This window comes from Pteropus medius, unplaced genomic scaffold, assembly GCF_902729225.1.
Source record: "Pteropus medius unplaced genomic scaffold, Ma_sr-lr_union100, whole genome shotgun sequence".
Classification (NCBI taxonomy): Eukaryota; Metazoa; Chordata; class Mammalia; order Chiroptera; family Pteropodidae; genus Pteropus; species Pteropus medius.
The window spans coordinates 2,438,456-2,460,123 of NW_024342473.1; the positions used below are offsets into that span (position 1 = coordinate 2,438,456).

The 21,668-nt window shown below is 37.5% G+C and overlaps 1 protein-coding gene across 2 annotated transcripts in view; it reads right to left on the reverse strand.

Moving 5' to 3' along the window:
• NCEH1 (neutral cholesterol ester hydrolase 1) overlaps positions 1–19,839 on the reverse strand; it is a 59,345-nt gene extending 39,506 nt beyond the window's left edge. The window contains exon 1 of one of the 2 annotated variants that reach the window (XM_039865047.1): positions 19,524–19,688. In XM_039865047.1, coding sequence (XP_039720981.1) covers positions 19,524–19,664 — 141 coding nt within the window. In that variant the 5' untranslated portion in view covers positions 19,665–19,688. Of the gene's footprint in view, positions 1–19,523 lie in introns of both variants that reach the window. The other variant, XM_039865048.1, reaches the window with a different exon arrangement.
• Between the last annotated feature and the right edge of the window lie 1,829 nt (positions 19,840–21,668).

Below are 21,668 nucleotides of genomic sequence, written 5' to 3' on the forward strand. Positions count from 1 at the left end.
CAAATAGGCAGGTAAAAGATCTGTACTCAAAAAACCATAAGCCACTGAAGACAGAAATTGAAGAGGACACAAATAAATGGAAGAATATACCATGCTAAAGGATAGAAAGATTAATATGATTAAAATGACCATACTACCCAAAACAACCTACAGATTCAATGCAACTCTTATCAAAAAACCAATGACATTTTCCAGAGAACTAGAACAAATAATCCTAAATTTTTTTGTTTATTGTTTAATTTTTCTTGTGCATTTAATTCTTTTTTAAAATTTGTTTGTTTTAATTAGTTTCAAGTATACAGTACATTGGTTAGGCATCTACATAGTTCATAAAATGATCCCCCCAATTGCTCCCTCCCTCCCTTGGCCTTCCACCTAGCCAACGTTTTAATACTAAGCCGTGGTCCCCATCTCCATGACCATCTATCAACTACTACTTTGTACTTCTTTAACCCTTCACCCCATTCTCCCAGCCTCCCAACTCTCCCTCCCCTCTGTCCATCACCAAATTGTCCACTATATTTGTGAGACTCCACAAGAACACTACTAGAAACAATAAGTAAATACAGTAAAGTCTCTGGGTACAAAATCAACATTCAAAAATCCATAGCGTTCCTGTACTCTAATAATGAAGTGTCAGAAAAAGAAGTAGAAAAAATAATTCCTTTTGCAATTGCAACAACAACAACAAAATACCTAGGAATAAATCTAACAAAATATGTGAAGGACCTATATAATGAAAACTATAAGACCCTATAAAAGAAATCAAAGAAGATACAAAGAAATGGAAAGATATTCCGTGTTCTTGGATTGGAAGAATCAACATAGTTAATATGACCATATTACCTAAAGTATTATACAGATTTAATGCAATCTCTATCAAAATCTCATCGGCATTTTTTAAAGAAATAGAACAAAAAAATCATAAGGTTCATATGGAAGCACAAAAGACCCTGAATTGCCAAAGCCCTCCTGAGAAAAAAGAACGAAGCTGGAGGCATCACTCTGCCTGACTTCAAATTATACTACAAAGCGACAGTAATCAAAATGGCATGGTACTGCAGAAAAATAGACACACGGACAAGTGGAACAGAATCGAAAGTCCAGAAATAAATCCATATTTATATGAGCAAATAATGTTTGACGAAAACGCCAAAAATATACAGTGGAGAAAGGAAAGCCTCTTCAATAAGTGGTGCTGAGAAAACTGGAAAGCCACCTGCAAAAGAATGAAACTAGACTATTGTCTATCACCACACACCAAGATTAACTCAAAATGGATTAAGGACGTGAATATAAGACCTGAAACAATAAAATGCATAGAAGAAAACATAGGAACTAAACTCAAAGACCTTGGGCTTAAAGAGAATTTTATGAATTTGACCTCAAAGGCAAGGGAAGTAAAAGCAAAAATAAATGAATGGGACTACATCAAACTAAAAAGCTTTTGCTCGGCAAAAGAAACTGTCAACAAGGTAAAGAGACAACCATCCGAATGGGAAAATATATTTGCAAGCAACACCTCTGATAAGGGCCTAATATCCAAAATATACAAAGAACTCATACGACTCAATAACAACAAAAAACCAAACAGTCCAATCAAAAAATGGGCAGAGGACCTGAACAGATACTTCCCCCTAGAGAACATACAAATGGCCAAAAAATATATGAAAAGATGCACAACATCACCAGATATTAGGGAAATGCAAATCAAAACCACAATGAGATACCATCTCACACTTGTTAGAATGGCTATAATCAACAAGACAAGGAATAACAGATGTTGGAGAGGATGTGGAGAAATAGGAACCTTCATACACTGCTGGTGGAATTGTAAATTGGTATGGCCACTATGGAAAGCGGTATGGAGGTTCCTCAAAAAACTAAGAATTGACCTATCACATGATCTAGCAATCCCTCTACTGGGTATTTACCTCAAAGACTTGAAAACTCATATTCGAAAAGATATTTGCATATTGATGTTCATAGCAGCATTATTCACAATGGCCAGGACATGGAAGTGTCCTATGACAGATGATTGGCTAAAGAAGCTGTAGTACATATATACAATGGAATATTACTCAGCCACCAGAAGAGATGAAATACTGCCATTTGGAAAAACATGGATGGACCTTGAAATAATCATACTAAGTGAAATAAGCCAGACAGAAAATGTTGAAAATCACGTGATATCACTTACATGTGGGATATAAAACTAAAAGCAACAAATGAACAGGACAAACAAACAGAGACTCATGGACATGGACAATGGACTGGTGGTTACCAGAAGGGAGGGGGAAAATAAAAAAATAAAATGTTAAAAAAATTATATATATATATATATATATATATATACATACATACATATATATATATACACACACACTACATATATATTATGAAAAAATATAAACTAGCATTAAAAATAATCCAATCAAAAAATGGGCAGAGGATATGAAAAGACATTTCTCCAAAGAAGACATACAGACAGCCAATAGACATAGGAAAAGATGGTCAACATCACTAATCAAGGAACTGCAAATCAAAACCATGATGAAAAACCATCTCACACCAGTCAGAATGCCCATTATCAAAAAATCGACAAGAAGCAAGTGTTGGCAAAGATGTGAAGAAAAGGAAATCCTTGAGTATTGTTGGGACTGCAAACTGGTGCAGCCACTATGGAAAATAGTATGGCGTTTCCTCAAAAAACTAAAAATAGATCTACCATATGACTCAACAGTTTCATTTCTGGGTATTTATCCAAAGAAAATGAAAACGCTAATTTGAAAATATATATGCTGTGTTCACTGCAGCATTATATACAATAGCTAATATATGGAAGCAACCTAAGTGTCCATAGATAGATGAATGGATAAAGCAGATGTGAGATACATATACATATACATATATATGTATATATACATATATATGTATACATATATATGTATATATACATATATATGTATACATATATATGTATATGTATATGTGTATGGAGAGATACAAATAATGGAATACTATTATGCAGCAATAAAAAGAATGAGATCTTGCCATTTGCAACAACATGGATGGACCTAGAGGGTATTATGCTAAGTGAAATAAGTCAGACAGAGAAAGACAAATATCATATGGTTTCACTTATATGTGGAATCTAAAAAGCAAAACAAAATGAACAAAAAAACCCCCAAAACAGACTCACAGAAACAGAGACCAAAAGGATAGTTGCCAGAGGAGAGGGGTGACAGAGAGATAGGTGAAAAAGGTGAAGGGGAATACAGTCAATTATATTACGATAAGTTTACACACTAACAGATGATTTTACTAGAATTAGTGGGGTGATCACATAGTAAGATATAAAAATGTCGAATCATCACATTGTATACCTAAAACTAATATGTAGAAATATTGGCCCAATGTCACCAGATAATCTGATTTTTTAAGAGAAATAGGAAGCCCAGATTATTATGTAAAATATCCCAAATTTTAAGTGTTGGAAATGAATTTTAAAATGTTTAATATATGGTGTGGGCAATAAATAAATAAATAGATAGATAGATAGATAGATAGATAGATAAATGAATAAATAAATAAATAAATAAATAAATAAATAAATAAATAAATAAATAGATAGATAACTGCAGGCCAGTCTCTGACTCTCAAGCTGGCTGTTTGAAAGTTAAATCACATTTTTTTAATACAAACAATAGGCATAATTGACAGTGTTCCATCCTCAAACCTGGGCAATAATAAACAAAACCAAGACATGAAATTAGAAGTATTTGATTATTTTTGGTTTTGTTTTACATTATTAATTATGATGATTTACAGAAGCAGCTTAATTGAGAGCAGTGACAAGGGACATGGTTATTATGGAGACTCTGGATGGGATTTATGGTCCTTGCAAGGACTGCAGAGGCTAATACACTTGTTTATTTTTAAAATTCTTTCTCTCTTCAAAACACACAAATTTCCTTTTCATTGATTGGACTTTAGTCTTCTTGTCAGAGATATTTATGACCACTTTGTGGGGGAGATCACAAAAGAAATGGGGGATAAAGATTAATTTTTTTAAGATAATTGGGTTAGAAATAGATGAGAACTTTAAATAAAAATTTGTTTAAGAAATTTTGATATATGATACGCTATAATATAAGTATGAAAGTAAGTCCAACCTGCTTAAATGCTGTCTCCTTCACTCCCCGCCAAGGATGCCAGGAAGTGGGCTGTTTACAACTGGATGTTGTAATAATAAGTGCCCAATACTGTTGGGTCACTGGCCCTTCTTTTCGAGGTTGCCACATATATTAAACACTTGGTGGTAACTCACAGGGGCCCTGGACACGCAGGGCCCTACAACTCACGCAGTAGTGGAAACCGACAATTTTCACACTAACTAAAAAACCAAAGCAACATTCAGAGAACATAGACCCTTGCAAAGAAGTAGGTAATTCATATATGTCATCCAACATGGCTACCACTGACTAAAGCATTTTTTTACAACTGTTTTCAGAGACTTTGGTTCGCTCCTTTGTATATTCTTAATGGGAACGAATCCTCATTTCCTGAGGCTGAATTCGATTTCTGAAAAAGGCAAAGTTCCTCTAGATTAGAGGTGTATGACAAAGAGAGATTGTGAAGCAATGAGGCTGATGTTCATGTGCACCTCATGAAATGGCTTGGAATGAAATCTCTAAAAAAGGCTTTAGACATGTTCTGAGTACTAGGAATGGCATCATCATTAGATTAAGTTTAGAGAAAGATACTTGGAGGAGCAGGCACTCTGCTAACAAACCCCTATGTTTCCCTTCGCAGGGTCGTATAGCAGATCGGAAAGACCATGAGATTGAAACAAAAGACCAGGATGGAATCCCTTCTTAACTGTTTACTAGTTGTATAAGTTTTGCAAAAATTTAATGAAAGTTTCTTTATGTGTAAGAATATAGAATGTGAGAGAAGAAATTACACTTGTTGACTACCTTTTCCTCTGAATAGAGCTGATATAAAGTAGATGTGCAATAATCATTAAAGAAATGAACAAAAATTCTAATGTCAACTGTTTCCAAAAAAATTATAAACAAAGTATCCATTTAAAACATTAAATTAACAAGTTTTTAAAAATCAGTTCATGCTGTAAAGAGTAGAGGATAACTGGCATTCTCTCACATTGCTACTAACCATATAAATTAGGAATATAACTTGGAAATAAGAAATATGACCTGAAAAAATATATATACTCGTTGATCTAGTAGTTCTAATTTTAGGGCATCTTGAGAAAAAATCCTAAAAACAAGAAGATTATATGTACAAATATGTTCACTGTAACACTATTTATACTAGCAAGTAACTAGTCTATCTAGGGTTCTAGTAATAGGGGAATAGTTACCTTAAAAATGGCACATGCTCCATTAAAAAGAGAAGAAAATACTATGCAGTAATAATGTGGTACATCCTTCTGGTATAAAGAGAAGTAAAATAAGCTGTGCATAAAACTGCATGTATGGCAGGACAGTAAGACAACATATACACAAAAAGAGAGTCTGAAAGGAAATATAACAAAAAACAAATGGTGGTTGTGTTAAGCTGAAATTGTAGTTAAGATTTCCTATTTTCTAAATTTTCTATAACATAATTATATACCTCTTCTGGTATACAAAAAATAATTCAGTCCTTTAGTTTACTAAGGAAATTATGCTTGTATGGGGAAAAAAATTTAAAGCGGCTGTAACAGCCAGGGATGATAGAATTTAAAAGAACATCCTGCACCCATTGATGTCCACCTACTGTTCGAACACACCCCTTTACCAACTTGTAGTCCCACATCCTGGTACAGACCTTAGTCTGCACAACTTGTCTGTCTTGTCCATGCCTTATATACTTTCCTCAAAGATACACAAAGCTGAACTGTAGGATGTCATCTGCTATGGGAATTTCTCCTGCTTCCTCTCATGGCCAAATTTCAGTTCCTCCATTTCAAACACGCCCCCTCCCCCGTGGTTTTCTGTACAGTTGTGCAGTCACTCCTGTCTCGCTGCTCTCTGGAACTTAGTTCAAACTTCTAATTTTGATTCTTATTATGTTGTCATTATCAGTTTTTAGATCTATCTCCCTAACTTTTATTTTCCTAGGTCTAGCATCCTCCTAGTACATAATTACCACTCAATATAATTGTTCAATGAATGAATATATTGCTGATGATATTTCCTTTTGTTGTTGCTTCCAAATTTTCTTTCTGAAAAAGCAGACAGCTTACCCCTTATCATTTTCTTACTTGCACTCTTCATAAAAAGAGAAAAGGAATCCAGGGCAAAAACAAGCATATTTTGCTGATTGATCCTACTGATAAGGCCTTATTTGAGAAGTGGGATGTCCAAGAAAAACTTCCTGTCAGGATCTTATCACCATCCCTCTTTACCGTAGAAGCTTTACAGAGATGTTGGGTTGTTCAATATTTATTCACTCAGCAAATATGTGAGTGTTTACTTTGTGCCAGTTACTTTTAGGAGCTCGATGCACAGTGGTAAAGCCCACAGACATGCTCTCTCCCCTCATAGAACTTCTAGCCTGGCAGGGGAGACAGAATTACTTAGGGAGACAAATTACTAAGGAGTAATTAAACAAACAATTATGAATGGCAGTGTGTTCTATGGAGGAAAAGAAAAGGGTGGCATGGGAGAGGAAAGTAAGGGTGAGAGGGAAACTAGGCTGGGTGGTTAAAACAGGAAGTCAGGTTCTTCAATCATAGACTCCACCCCTTTGACAAATATGCAAGAAGCATTTGTCTCAAGTAAGGCACCATAGCTGCCAACAACTACTAGCTGCCAACAACTGTGGGATTTTGTTTCAAAATCTAACAACTGTGGGGTTTGTTTCAAAATCCAAATTATTGGTTCTGGTCATTCCTTGAAACAAGGAATGACTTTATGAAGCAGAGCACTAGGGACGCAGCAAGAAGTCTGACTTAAAGCAGTTTTTATTTAAGACAAAAAGCTACTAAAACAAACAACAACAGAAAAAGTGTTTTCCATGAAATTATATATTTGGTCACCAAGATATAAATACTACTCTATGGCTTTGTAACAGAATATTTTTAGTAAGAAGTTTAAAGCTTAATTTGCCAAGTAGTACTTATTCTTGAAAAATTATACATTGGTTGTGTGCTTTCATCATCCTAAGAGCTTACTTAAAGTTACCATGATGAAGATGGTGAAATGTATTTTAACAGCAAAAGACGGACCAGTTCCGCTCATGGATCAGTTACGTAAAGATTTCCTTCAAAGATTTCCTTTTGTGTTCTACCTTTCAGAAATTTAGTAGAAGTAGTTCCCTGTATGTGCCATGTTCTCCCACCTCAGAATTTTGCACTTGCTGTTTTCTTTTCCTGGAATGCCTTTCCTTTCCCGTCTATCTGATGGGCTCCTTCTTATACTATCAAAGTCAGCTCAGTCAGCACTTCCTCTGGGATCCTTTGTCTGAGGCTTCCTCTGCTAGGCTCCCACAGTGCCCGCTACGGACCACAGACTGTAGCGCTCAGCAAGTTTTGTTGGAATTGTCTACTTCTTGGATTTTCCAAACTGGAATATGAGCACCTCATGGTCTCTGCAGTGTCCTGCACATTCCAGGTGACCGATAAACGTTTGCTGAGAATATATCTGCATTTTAGAGAAAAAAAGAAGCTTGGTTTTCCTCCATGGACAGGACAGAAAGAGGAAAAGCCGTAACAGACTATAATGCTATACATTTAAGTATAACTTCAATGTTTACATTGAACAATAAACCTGTCTCTCCCACATTCCCATAAAACCACAGGAGTCGATCTTTATTGCAACAACTTAAAGTATCACGAATGTACAGAACTTAAAAATACTACCCATGATTGCCTGCCACTCTCTGAAACCTGAAAATGGAAAAAAATACTGGGTGGGGTGGGTAAGGGAGAAAATGGCATAAAGACATTTAACCACTGACAACACCCAAATGGAAGTCCAACTTTTTAAGCAATTAAAATTCTATGATTTGCCCCAAAATATGCTTTTATGGAGTCAGGAAATCATGTTAATGTTTTTAGAGTAACTGAAAATCACTTCTAAATGGGTTCCTTCTGTAGACATAACCAATAATAAGGTTTCTTTTCTTTTCATCAAAGATGTTTCTTCATTTAAGTTGCAGAAATATGCAATTTTAATTGGCTATAGGAGGAAATAAGACCGACAAATTATTGGTTCTGGTCAGTAGGTGCATCTGTGGCTGCTAAGACCCAAGTCTGGCACATGGTGTGTCTTCTAAAATACTGGCCCACAGTCCTTGACAAAAATATAGCAGTGCAGTTAAATGGTATACCTCTAGCTATAGAATTCAAAGGCATTAATCTATAATGGAGCAAGTTTAATATTCATCTGATATGAACCTCATTTTGAAGCATACAGGAAAAGCTACTTAGCCTGTTAAGAGTCCAGATTTTAAAATGTTCCCATAAGGATGAAACAACTAACATAAATTTAAAGTTAGTTATTTGGGGGAAGGAGAGTTTCTTTATTTTTTCATTCTCCTTGTTTTTTATTTTTTAAAAAATATTTTTGATGTACTAAATAATTGTATATGTATACATAACTATTATAAAGAGTATATATCAAACTATTTAGTATATTGGTAATATCTACCCATAACCTCTATCTCAGGTTTTAATTACAAGCTATAAAGTATATTTTGGCTATTTCCTGTGATAAATGAGAGCTTAAGTCAAAACGTAAGTTTTGGCAGGCATCCTTAAAATTGTTCCAGCAAACGGGCTACAGTTTGATATGCTGACATGTAAAAGTCACAGGTGCCAGGGAATACATTTTGTGGCTGATATATTGAGGGGTCCACCATGATGCAGAGTTGATGGACACATTTGCATCCTCATGCCCCTCAATCTCACAGTCGACCACCCCATCTTGGCAGTGATCTTCATTGGTTTCTCAGACACAGTATTTTCCCAGTTTTCCTCTTCGTTCCCTAACTTCTCTGCCTCTTTTGTTGGCTCCACTTCTCCACAACTCTAAAACTACTTTTTTCTCACTCAACACCGTTTCCTTAGGGGATTTCATGTTTTTACGGGATTCCATAACTTTATGAGATTTCAATTACCACTGACCTGCCAACAAATTTCTCCTTATTTCCTATTTCCTTTAAGGTCAGGTGCTCTGTGTGTGTGTGTGTGTGTGTGTGTGTGTGTGTGTGTGTGTGTGTGGTGGTGTGTGTATGATGCTGTTGGCTGGCCAAGTATGCTGTATGCATTAATTGCTGTAATCTCAGTTTCTGAAACACAGTGATTGCTTGATTAATGAGCAATGGCGAGGTCATGGTGAATTTCTTCTATTATGGTGGCTGATAGAAGACACCTGCCTTTAATAACTTAACAGTCAAGGTCATCGTTTCTATTGTTATAGGCCAGAACTCTGGGCCCAACAGATGGCAATCATTTGAGCAAATCCAAAGCCCTCTATTTAGGGAAATAACCCTTCTTTGCAAGTACTTCTTCATTATCTTTACATTGTGGCAGGATGGCCTATCATTGAGTTTTTAGTTCTCCCTATATACCAAGGACAGTGCTACGTATTTTATATACACAATCACATTTAATCTATGTAGCAAGTCTTGAGGGACACATTGTTATTATCTCACTCTTATAAACAAGGAAACTAAAGTTTAGCAAGTTTAAGTAACTTGCCCGCCTAGTCTCACAACTAATAAGTGCCAAAACCAGGGTTTGAATCCTAGCCAGCAGCAGTCCAGGTTAAGAACATCTATACCTGTATGGAAAGTCGCAAACCTGAGAGCAGTAGCAGATTGACAAGAATAATAGTGAACATAAAATAATAAAAAAACAGCATATTACTATTCGAGTATACTGTAGACGATTGCCAAAAAGCAGATCTGACCTAAATGTATTTCTTGTATGCCAGGTACTGTTCCAAGTGCTTTACTTATTAACTAATGTGTGATGAAGATGAAACAATAAAGCTTTATACACATTACTCATACAATCTTCAAATAACTTTATAGGCTAAGTATCATGATCACTTATAAGGTCAGGAAACAAACTCGCAGGTGAAACACTCTTCAGAGGCCACACAGCTAGCATTAGCACAGAGCCTGGATTTGAAAACAATTCTCCTTGATACCAAAATCTCTGCTATTAAACACAATGAAAATGGTCTTGAAAATTTGGTACATATACCATCAGTATCATGAGTTTTTTTGTAAAATAAAGATCTATAGTCAATTAAATTTGGGACTCACTATATATTCTCTCTTTGAGGCTCAAAATACACATTAGCATGCTAGGAATTACATGAAAACAATAATAAAATAAAATAAAATAAGAAATCCTGATTAACCCTGTTTAACTGAGCATTTCCCGGTTGTATTTAACCATGGAACCCTTCTATATATGTTATATCAAAACCCTCCAGAACTAAAATTTGTAAATACACAACACACTCCTTTCCTACCTGACACTTAATGTGAATCACACAACTAGTAGAAAAGATTTCAGAATGGAGAGTGTAGCATGGGTAGGGGAGTAGATTGATCATAATAGGCAGCCATGGAATAGAATTCAAAGGGCAAAGGAATCCAGCAGACCTGGTTCACAGCCAGCCTCACTAGGCGGTCACCGGTCTGTGAATCAGTTACCTAATCTTGGTGAGCATCTATTTCCTTCTCCTTGAATGAGGGCATTAACTACTATTTTACAAGGTGGTTGTTTATTATTCAGTAAATGGGTCCATTATTATGCAGATATATGCCAGAAATTTTATTCAGCTAAAAGCAAAAAATCGAAAAGCAAAAGAATTGCCTTGCTAAGAAAGTCAAAGAATCGAGATTATTGCTACTCTGGACTTGCTTCTCACTAATAGGGAAGAACTGTGCCATGAAATCAAAGTGATTGAAAGCTTGGGGACAGAGTGACTCTATGTTTATTTGATGCATAAACGAGGAATAGTGAGATAAGCATCTTGCACTTTAGAAAAGCAGACTTTAGAACAGTCAAAGAAAAGGTAATTTGAGTCCCAGAGCAGGGACAATATTAGAGAAAGACAGCACAGAAGAGTATCAGTCAAATAAATTTCTTATGGGGTATTTATCAATTATTTATTCAAGAGGAAAAGGGAAAGGTAGAATGATATCAAATGAATGTGGAAATTCTCCAGCAATCTTTTACGGAGTAATTATAATTAACGTTTAGCTAGAAGCGGGCACATAATTCATTACGAATTTGAAAAAATCTGCAAAAATATTATGAGGAAGTTGAAAATCCAGAAAAAGTGAGATTTGTGAAACAAAAGTTGTAAAAATACAACGAAAAGCCATTTTTAGGTAAGTTCTGAGTCAGAAGCACAGGAAACATGAGGTCTGCCCTTTGGGGCAAATGGAGTAGCAGAGATAACTGAAAGAAAGCAGAACCATGAACTCCTATTTGCTCTACTGTGACTGATTTAACAACAACAATGACAACAACAACAGCAAGAACAACAAACACCTAAAACGGTAAGAAGGAAAGGACGCCTATATAATAGGTAAGAAAGCTTATGATTTGGTGGGGAGCTTGTACATATCAACATAAGAAAAGGAATACATGAAGGCCATCAAAGAAAAACAAAATGTAAAGGAAAGAAGGCTGACTGGGAGAAAAAGGGGGAGTTTCCAAAAGAGATTTCTGCGTACGTGTTGAAAGATGTGGGGGAGGCTGGCCAATGTAAGTGAGCGGGAAAGCATGTGAGGCGGCGGTGAAGACAAAAGGAACGGTGTCAGATACAAGTGCGTAGGCTGTCGCGGGAACACTGTGAGACTAAAGAACTTAGTACTTTTATTCTGCCACTATCCTAAGGGACAGGAAGTCAGGGGTTAAGGTGAGGAGTGATTCACTGGAGGGTTAACAATAAGATTTGAGCAGAACAAGGATCATCCTACAACATAAACTTGATTATGCTGAGTGTTTGCAGGTCAAATAAATGTAGGCCAAACACCCGTCCAGATTCGATTAGGTATAATTCTGTTTTAAAACAGTTGTATTGGCATGATTATTAATAGCAGCCCCTATGGCTCTCAAAAATATCCTTGTTTAGACAATGCATTATATGGCTACCTAGATATATGTACCTTGGAGACTATCTATCTGTGTTTAATAGCAATAATAATAAACTATAGAGAGGAGAGCTTCCTAACAGGTATGCCACAAATGGTTTATAGGTAGGCCACAAGATATTGGCTTAGGTGTTTAATAAAAGTAAAAATTTAAAACCATTTTTATAGCCATATAAAAGTTGGTATTCTATTTGAGAACCATTGTGTAATTCTCTTTATAAATCTTCTGAATTCTGTCATTCAAGCCCATACAAATTCCCACCAAATCTCTTCCAGTTTCCCATGGCATACTTTAAAAATATAATCAAGTGTATGGCATGCAAAAAAGATTGGGAAACACTAGTGCACATTAATTTCACTGTGGGAGTGCAAACAGAAGGTCAAGATGTAGTATATTAGTGCCAAAGTTATCATGAGCACTCTCATATGCATGGCCATGGCTGTGAGGGGCCTGTCACAAAGAGCACCAGGACAAAAAGGGGCAAATACATCATAGAGGACTACGTTTTCCGTTCAGCCTGGCCCAAGAGTGACAGCACGAAATTAAGCATCTAGGAACTTTGATTCCAGTCCCCATTTTGCCAGTATAACTAATCATGTAATCTTGGGGATGTCACTGACCCTTTCTGAACCTCAGTTTCCTCACTCGACAAATGGAAATAACAAATGCCAGCCAGTTATTTATTGAAAAATAAAATGAGAGGATATATGTGAAACCCTTTGTAAAACCTAGAGTTCTATATAATTAAAAATTAGGTTCTTTAGTGTCTCATTTCTCTTAGGGCTAGCCTCCTCTTCCTCTCACCACTGCCACACCCCTGCGATATCCTTGGTAGGATCTCCTAATCCTATTTTCACTCCATACACATTCATTCCTACTACTTCCACACCACCCATTCAATGACCATTCCCAAATCCATATCTCCAGCCCACTTCTCTCTCCTGAGCTCTGGTCTTGTATATGTGAGCTATTTGTGAACAGCAATCCTTGTATCAGTCCCATGGACAATTCAGAACAAGGTCCAAAACTCTATTATCTTCACCCTCAGATCTACTCCTTTTCCTAAATCAGGCTTATCATCACCATTCACCCAGTTACTCCAGAGACTTTCCCGAGGCACCTTTGACTCTTTTCTCTCCTTCACTCATACTACCACCTCCATCAGCAACTCTGGTCGGCTTCACTCCAAACAAGTCCCACTTTATTAGTTCACATTCTTACCTCTCACGTAGATTGGTGGATTGCTTCCTAGGTGGTCTCTCACCTTTACTTGCTTTCTTAAATTCTAGTCTCTACACTGTCACTGAGAAAGTCTATTTTAAGACACAGATTTGACCATGTGATTTCCCTGCTAAAAATCTTTCGGTGGCTCCTTTGTTGGCCCACAGAGCCCTGTATTATTTGACCAGTGCTTCTTTCCTGTCTCATATTTCTGACTCTTGGGCTTCATGCTCCAGCGTCTAAACCACTTTTAGTTTCTTAGCTGTAGCATCTTCTCCCATTGGAAAGTCCCTTGTGGTTAGGATGCCCTTTTCACCCTCCTTTCTTCTCTCTCTTCTCTTTCTCCACCTCCTCCACTTAGCTAGCTCCTATGGAAAAGCATTCTGGTTCAGTGGTTAAGCTCTTGAACTCAGAGTGAGGCTGGAGGCAAATTTTGATCACTTCTTATAAACTCTGTCATCTTGAGCCAGTTACTTTTCTTTGCATTTTAGTTTCCTCTTTTGTAAGATAAGGAAAATAAAAACACCCACTTCATAGAATTATAGCATGAACTAAATGAGTTGCATGCAAAACACATAGCATAGTATCTGGCACAGAGTAAATGCTCACTATATGCTTAATAGATGTCAGTTACTTTTACTGTAAGCACTAACCTTCATAGATTAGATGTCATGTGAAAGGAAAACAATTCCTGATGCCCAGGTCTAGATTAGATGTCCTTTTTTAAGGCTCTTGCAGAAACCCACTAATGCCTCTGTCATAACTCTTCTTCTGTCATTCAAGTACACACTCTGTAACTGTCAATAGGTTTATCTCCCCTTTACTCGACTGTAAACTTCTCAAAATTAGGATTTTTTTTTTTTTAATTTTTGTTTTGCCAGTTCCTAGCGTTGGTGTTCAGTTAATATTTATTGAATGATTATTTCTAAATGGTGGGATTTCAATTTTATTTTGAAAACATTGAAAGATAGATTGTTAAAAATCTTTTAATACGACACAGAGTAAGTAGGGAATATATTTAGGTTTGCCACTTGGAAATTCAAATTCATTTCTTAATTCTTTATAAACATAAAAAAAAGAAAAGAAGTGGTTGACGGTTCCCACAGAGTTCACTTGTCAGTAAAAGTAAATATATACTATTTTAAAAGAAGTAATTAACAGAACATTTAAGAATGATTATTGCACTTTCACAATTCACAAAAATGTCTTAGATCAAACTCAAGCCACATGTTAGAAGTAGAATGTCCCATTAACACAAAGTAATAATGATGGCATTTCTGTTCTCAAGGCTATATTTGTAGAATTCTAGGAAAAGTAAAAAGAAAAACTATAAATTGGCATTGTCTAACACATCTGGGAGCTGAATCCATCTGACCTTAATATTTGATTGGATCTACCAAGAGGTACTGCCTATAAAGAGCAAATCAGATTGCTTATCTGTCAGAACTAATACTGATTAAATACTGCCACTGAAGCTATACTAAAAGCCTTTCTGCTACCAGGTATTTAAAGAAAAATCCCATCAAATCAGCTACAAATTATTGTGGTTGGTGAAATCTCTAAGAAATATATATCATGGCAAGTCTGGAAGGTGGTAGACAAAACTTATTATTTACTAATGCTTTCAGGTTAAATTTACCTGATCTTAGTAAACATCCCAGTTCAAGAATGTTTATGAAAAAGGTTAACGAGATGAAGTTTCTCACGGCATCCAGCGAGCTGTTATTTAAACCATACCCACACAGCCCAAAGGCACATCACGCACAGAAAATTCAGGTAAGATCAATTTAGATTTCAACAAGTTTGGGGACATTTTACAGGATGAAAAAACTTTCTCAATTAGTCCAAAAGTACTGTCATCCATAAAAACTAGAGGGGACATTCAGCAGAAATACCAATTTCAACAACCTCTCTTTTACACTGTCATTGAAAAGACACATAGTATAAGAACTAGTAAGTTAGGAGATGACGAAGTCCAGTCAAGTTATGCCCTTGCTCTGAACTCTTTTCAGATACCATTAGTACCTTTAGTCACCATCTTTATAACTTTTCTAAGCTGTACGTAACCTCTCTCTCCTATGAGCTTCTGTAACTTTACCTCTGTAATACCTGTCAGCTCCTATCTTCCTAACATGGTTTCTCCATTCGACTGGGCCGTAGTTTCTTTTAGGTCATTTTATCATCTCCCTAAAACTTCACACTAAGTAAGCTTTCAATCTGTGTTAAATCTAAGTGACTGAGCACGAGGCGTCCATATTGATAGCTGTATTGGGGATCCAAAAGGCCTTTAAAAAAAAGTCTGATTTTCTTCACAAAACAATTACTAAAGGATTAATCACACTGTTATGCATATACACATCATTTCCATTTTGGAAGTAGAAAACCTAGTACAAAAACTTACTACAAAAAAGTTTTTAAATAATTTCTTATTACTACATGTTCATTGTAGAAAAACAAGAATAGACAGATCTGAAAATTGAAGATATAACTTTATGCCACCTCCAAATCCTTATATTTTAAATTATCTCCTTCCGCTTTTTTTGTACCTGTATATGTAAATATACATAACTATATATTTGGAAGATATTTTAGATGGGATAATGGGAATATATGCTGTTTTGTAGCATTTTCCCACTTAATGTATAGTACAAATGTTTCAGAGGCCATTAAACATTAATTTAAAAGCTAATTTTTTTGACTGCTTAGTATTCTAAAAAATGGGTTCACCATAATTTACTAATATCATATTATTCTTAAGTTTTCATTTTTTTAAATAATGGTACCAAAAAAAAAAAAAAGATTTAAAAGGTTGCTGAATGATCCCCCATATTCCTCATAAACAGCAGTGTTTTTGGAATAGTTGAACAAGGTTTTTGATTCTGTAAAATGTTTCCATCTTTATAGCTACATCCTTGCCTATAACCATCATTACTTAAAATAAATTCCTCCAGAGAGATTGCTGGGTCAAAGAATAAATATGCTTCTATGGCTTCCAATAGATATTGCCAAACTCAGCAGTGTATACTTCTCAGTATCTTCACTTGTACTGGGATTGCCATTTTTTAAAATCTTTGCTTGCACAGCAGTTTAAAATAAGTATCAGAATCTCCCCATACTCCATCCTTTTCCTCTAGTTTCTGGCTGTCCAATCATCTAAATATCTTTCTCCACTGACTTTCCCAGACCTTCTTTTGTTTGTGCTTTACCACTGCTCAAGGCTTATGATAGCTCTTCTATAACACTGAAATTTGCCTAGCTAGTATTTTATCCCTTTAGACTCTTAGAGCCAAAGTATCAACCAACTAATCTGATAAACTAATCCATGCTAATATGAAAGGGCTCATTCCCAGCAGCCTGTGAACAATATAACTTGAACAGTTTAAGGAAAATATGTCTTCTACATCTGCAATGCTTTTTATTTATCTTAAAGAGCAGTGGTTCTCAAATTTTGCTGCACATGGAAATCACCTTTTAAAAACACTGATGCCTGGAACTCCCCTTCCAGAGATTCTAAATAAATTTGGTATAGGCTGTGACTTGGGCATCAGGATGTTTTATAGCTCCATAGATGATTTTAATGTAGCATCTGTGTTTGAGATGATTTAGAGAAAGAGCTCAAGTGGCTTCTTCTTAGGTAATATTGTAGGACCCCAGGAAAGTAAAGTACAATAAACATAACTTATCTGCACAAAATAAAGGAGAAAAGAAGGATGAGAGGGGTGAATGTTTGCCAATGACAACAGAATAAAAGTAGTGTTCATATTTCCTGATGCTGGGTAGGAGCCTGCTGTGTTAGGAAGTAGGCAAAACCTCACCTCTGTGGTATCTTAAGTTGCTTTTCTCATTTGGCCAATGAACTCTGATGAAAATTACTTGGGTAATAAACTTTATGCCATGCAATTTAGTGGTAGCTCTCCAGGTTTCAATAAGATAAATTGCTTCCCATTTACATTTTTTTTTTTAATTTTATTCTTTCAACAATGTTGGACACTCCCACAAATTTTGGAATCCCCACAATCCATAGAGGACCTTGGGGACAACTCTTAGTAGATTAACTACAAGTTCCAGGCATTTAAATACATTACTAAGCCTCACAGCAACCTTATGAAGTTAGCTCTGTTTTACAGGGTAGGTTAGTAAATTGCCTGGCCTCACCACCAGTAAGTGGCTTGGCTGGGATGGGATTCAGGAAGGCATGACTCTAACAATCACAATCCAATCTACTTACGGTGTGTCAGGCCACATTGCCTTTCCCCCAGGACAATTTGAAGTGGCCCTGGTAGATTCCTTTACTGGGTAGAATATGCTTCCATGTGGTCTGAATGATCTTTCTGATATTTCACAGTTCCGAAGACAAGTGATGGGAGCCACTTCTCTGCAAACCCATTCCCCAGCTACCGTGGTAGGTGAAAATACTTGGTTACCTCATCTTTCTCTGTGACCTGGAGTTACACACATCATCATTCCCAAACGCCAGCTGGGGACACATTCTGTAAAGGACCACAGGGTCTAAAGGCCTTCCCTTTCATGGGTTGGCAGCCTGGTTGGGGAAAAAAGGCTTTTCTTCAAACCTGGCTTTTCCCAGATTACTTATGAGGTGGAAGACTTCCTTGGTGACCTGAAAACTAAAAATAACCTCTGAGGCTAACACAGCAGTTTTATTCTTTTTCCCTTGTATTTCTTATTCTTTTCAGTCACTATTTTTCTTATCAATTTATTTACTAAAGGCCATTTAACCCACCCTAGAATCCTTGAAAGATGTTACTCCCAAGTTACTTAATTTCTAGAGGAAAAGAGGGATTGCAGGGCTTCCTATATGAAGACTGCCCTTCGTGGAATCAATGCTAGAGAAAGGGATGGTAATTTTTCCACTACGTCGACATTATAGAAAGCAGGTGAGAAGGAAGAGGGTGTATAGCTTCATAGGCGCTTCCTAGTAGACAACGGGGAACTTGGGAGTGGAGAAGGTGGTTGGATTCAAGAGAAGCAAATCCGTGCTAGGAGTGGGCTACAATACCTTATTAAAGGGCTTTTTAATAGGACAAAGCTTCAGAGACTATGTAACTCAACACAATTAGAATGGTGAGGGAGGAGGAACATCGACGATCCAGGAAAATCATGATTTTTTTCCCCTTTCTTTCTCTTGTCATTCCTGGAAAAAAAAGGAGTTTACAAAAATAAGCTGAGATTAACTAAGGTTGGGGGAAGAGAGGAAACTTGGTTTTCCACGAGGGTTAGGAGTTAAGACAGAGCAAGCTACTCAGAAATACTGATCAATTATAGGGCTCAGCCTTGGCTGCAGGTTGTAGTTTAGATTTTTGATTTCTTGGCACTAAAAATAATGCCCCTTGCCATAGAATAAACCTGTCTGTGGGGAAAAAAGAAATACGCACCCATGATACAGAAGAAAAAATGTTACCCTGGCCATGATAAGTCAGGGTATCCTGGCTCAGGCAAAGGTTATCTCATGGTAAGCTAAGAACATAAAATAAATGCTGTAGAGCTGGCAGAAAGCAAATGCATCATACTAACATGGGCTGCCACCTGCACCGTCTCTCCTCCAGCCAGCTAAGTCTCCCGGCCTTGTTTCTTGGGCTAAGCTGAAACTGCCACGCATGAACTGTGAAATCAAATACTTAAAGGAGCCCTGACTACTGCTCTTCGGGAATGGAGAACTCCACAGTCAAGGGATGTTGAGACATGGCCTGTGCCCACTTCTGCCTTTAAGGGGGTTGCATTGCCCAAAATGAGAGCCTGTTTTTCCCAAAGCCATCCTAAAAATGTTAACGCTCTCTGCCGGTCCCTATCTGAGAACTAAAATGGCGGGGGAGGGATGGCTTATAAAATGCTTTATGATTGTTTTTTGACGTTGAAAACCAAAAAAGAAGGGTTTATGACAGACGAAGGGTTAGACAGTTGTTAAATTCTATTCAACTACTTCACTTTCTCCGTCACTAGCGCAGACCACGAGGCACACAGATCTAGCTCGCTACTAGCAAGAAGGCGAATGCGACACCTTGAAAATGCCAGACTGAACCACCTTAAAAAGCAATCACCTCGTTGTGTTAGAAAAAAATAGGCATTCTCGTGGGACACGGTCCGCAAATTTTGGTTCCCACTTCGAATACTGCTTAAGAGGAGGTAGAATCAGCGCTCGGCTGTGCCTCACCAATTGCTGTGCGCTCCGGAAAGTCGCGTCCAGCAGCATCAGCTTCCAGGGATCGGACACGGAGCTGGGCAGGGGGATGTAGATATAATAGGCGGCCAGCGCCACCAGGGCGGTGAGCACCACACAGGACGACCTCATCATCCGCCGGGGTCGGCTCGCCCTCAGGTTGACGAGGATGAACGAGCGATACCACCCAAAGACCTCCAGCAAGTTTCTGCAAGGGCCAGCTGCTCATTCACTGGTTTCTTATACGCCCAGGAGCCAATCAGAGGCGGCGTGGGGAGAATGTGGGAGCGCAGACATGCACTCTCTCCGGTGTCCTTGCAAAGTGTCGCGGACACACCAGGGTTGGGAAAGCTCTGAGGCTGCGCAAGGCGCAGCACAGCGGACTCTGGAGGACACAGGTGTGTGCTGCACGCCTGTGACCAAGGGCTCCCTCCTGAAGGTTCTCAAATAGAAACCTGAAATAGTTTCGGTGTGATGAGCCTGTGTCTAAAGCATGCAGGCCATTCTGATTCAAAATGGAGATACTGAGGAAGTTAATAAAAATCCACTGTCTTCTAGAACCAGACTTGCAATAGAAAGAAATTCAAGCTGATATGTGGTGAAGGAGGATAATTATAAATTCTTATAGTTCAAGCAATGACAAGCCAGCAGTACATCCAGCACCGAAGTCTTGGTTTCCAAACCCCAGTCTCCAATAAAAGGAAGCATGACTCTGTCACAGCTCCTTGGGGAAAAAGGGTGATTCCAGAGCTGCGGCAGGTGAAGTACAGGATGTATTTTTGTGCTAGTAAATAGGGAAGTGCTCAAAATGATGGAGTCTGGTCAAAGCACACAGGTGGCAACTCGGAGGAGCTCCCAACGCTAAAGCTGAGATAATTTTAGCATCAAAATGAATAACAATGGATTAAAACCATTGAATGAAATAAAAACCCATGAGACTATATTACTACAAATGAATAAAGAAATTAAAAATGCCACCTGAAAAAATTCATTCAATGGGTCAAATGGTAGCAGAAAAAGCACTTGAATCCAGATCTTCTGTTAAAGACTAGAGGGGAGGGGGTGAAAACAAAAGGGGAAAGAGAACTTCACTAGCCGAACTGCAGCCTGAGGTCTAAAAAGAAAACATTTGGAAGAACTGTTACAAGGAGGTGGTAAGAGAACAACTCCAAACTTATTGATCAAGGCCTTAAAACACCGGGTACATATTATTTTGCGCCTTCATATAATAATCTAAATTTATTCTGATCCAAAGAAGTGAAGTAATCATAAACTGGGGACTGACAATGAGATTATTAGGAGAAAGTTGGTTTTCTGTTCAAAGTTAGAGAAAAACATTTATATGAAGGGCACACTTCAATGGTGTTTCAAGCATTCAGGTTTGAGATCATTGTTTTATCTCTCTCTCTCTCTCTTTTTGGTAGTTACTACTTTAACATATGACTCTAAACAAATAGAAATGCATAAGTTTGTGGGTATAAGCAGGTTCATAAAGTTGGAAGCTACTCTTTATGGGTGATTAGAGATAATTCCAGAGATATAAACCAAGCTAACTACTGGTTTACTGCTTTAGATAACTTGTTTTCATGTAATCTGTAAAATAATTCAAATTTTACTCTGCTGCATAGTGATTAGAACAATGAAGAAAGTAGAACAGGGAGGTGTAACACTCTGTGTCTGGTTGCTGCTTTAAATTGAGTGATGAAGGGAACATCTTTAAGGAAATGCCACTGGAACTAAGACCTGAATAACTAAGGGGACAGCCATGCAGGAATCCAGAAGCCAAAGGGACAAGTGTGGAGGCCCTAAAGTGCTAAAAAGTTGAGGAACAGAAAGAGTGCTAGTGAGGCAGGAGCAGTGTGCGAGGAGTGGTGGCACCGCATAATCAGAGATTAACACCCACGTGAGAGGGAAGATCATTTAGGACTGCAGGCCATGAAAAGGAGTTTGAACATCCTGGCGCCACAGGAAGCAATGGGAGGCCTTACAGCCGGGTAGTAACAGGATTTGATCTGTATTTGAAAAGAAGCCCTCCAGCTACTCTGTAGAGAACAGTCAGGAGGCTTCTGTAGTAATTTAGATGAGAGATACTGGTGGCCCATAGTGGCAGTACAACCGTGGACTGGAGAGAAGGGGCAG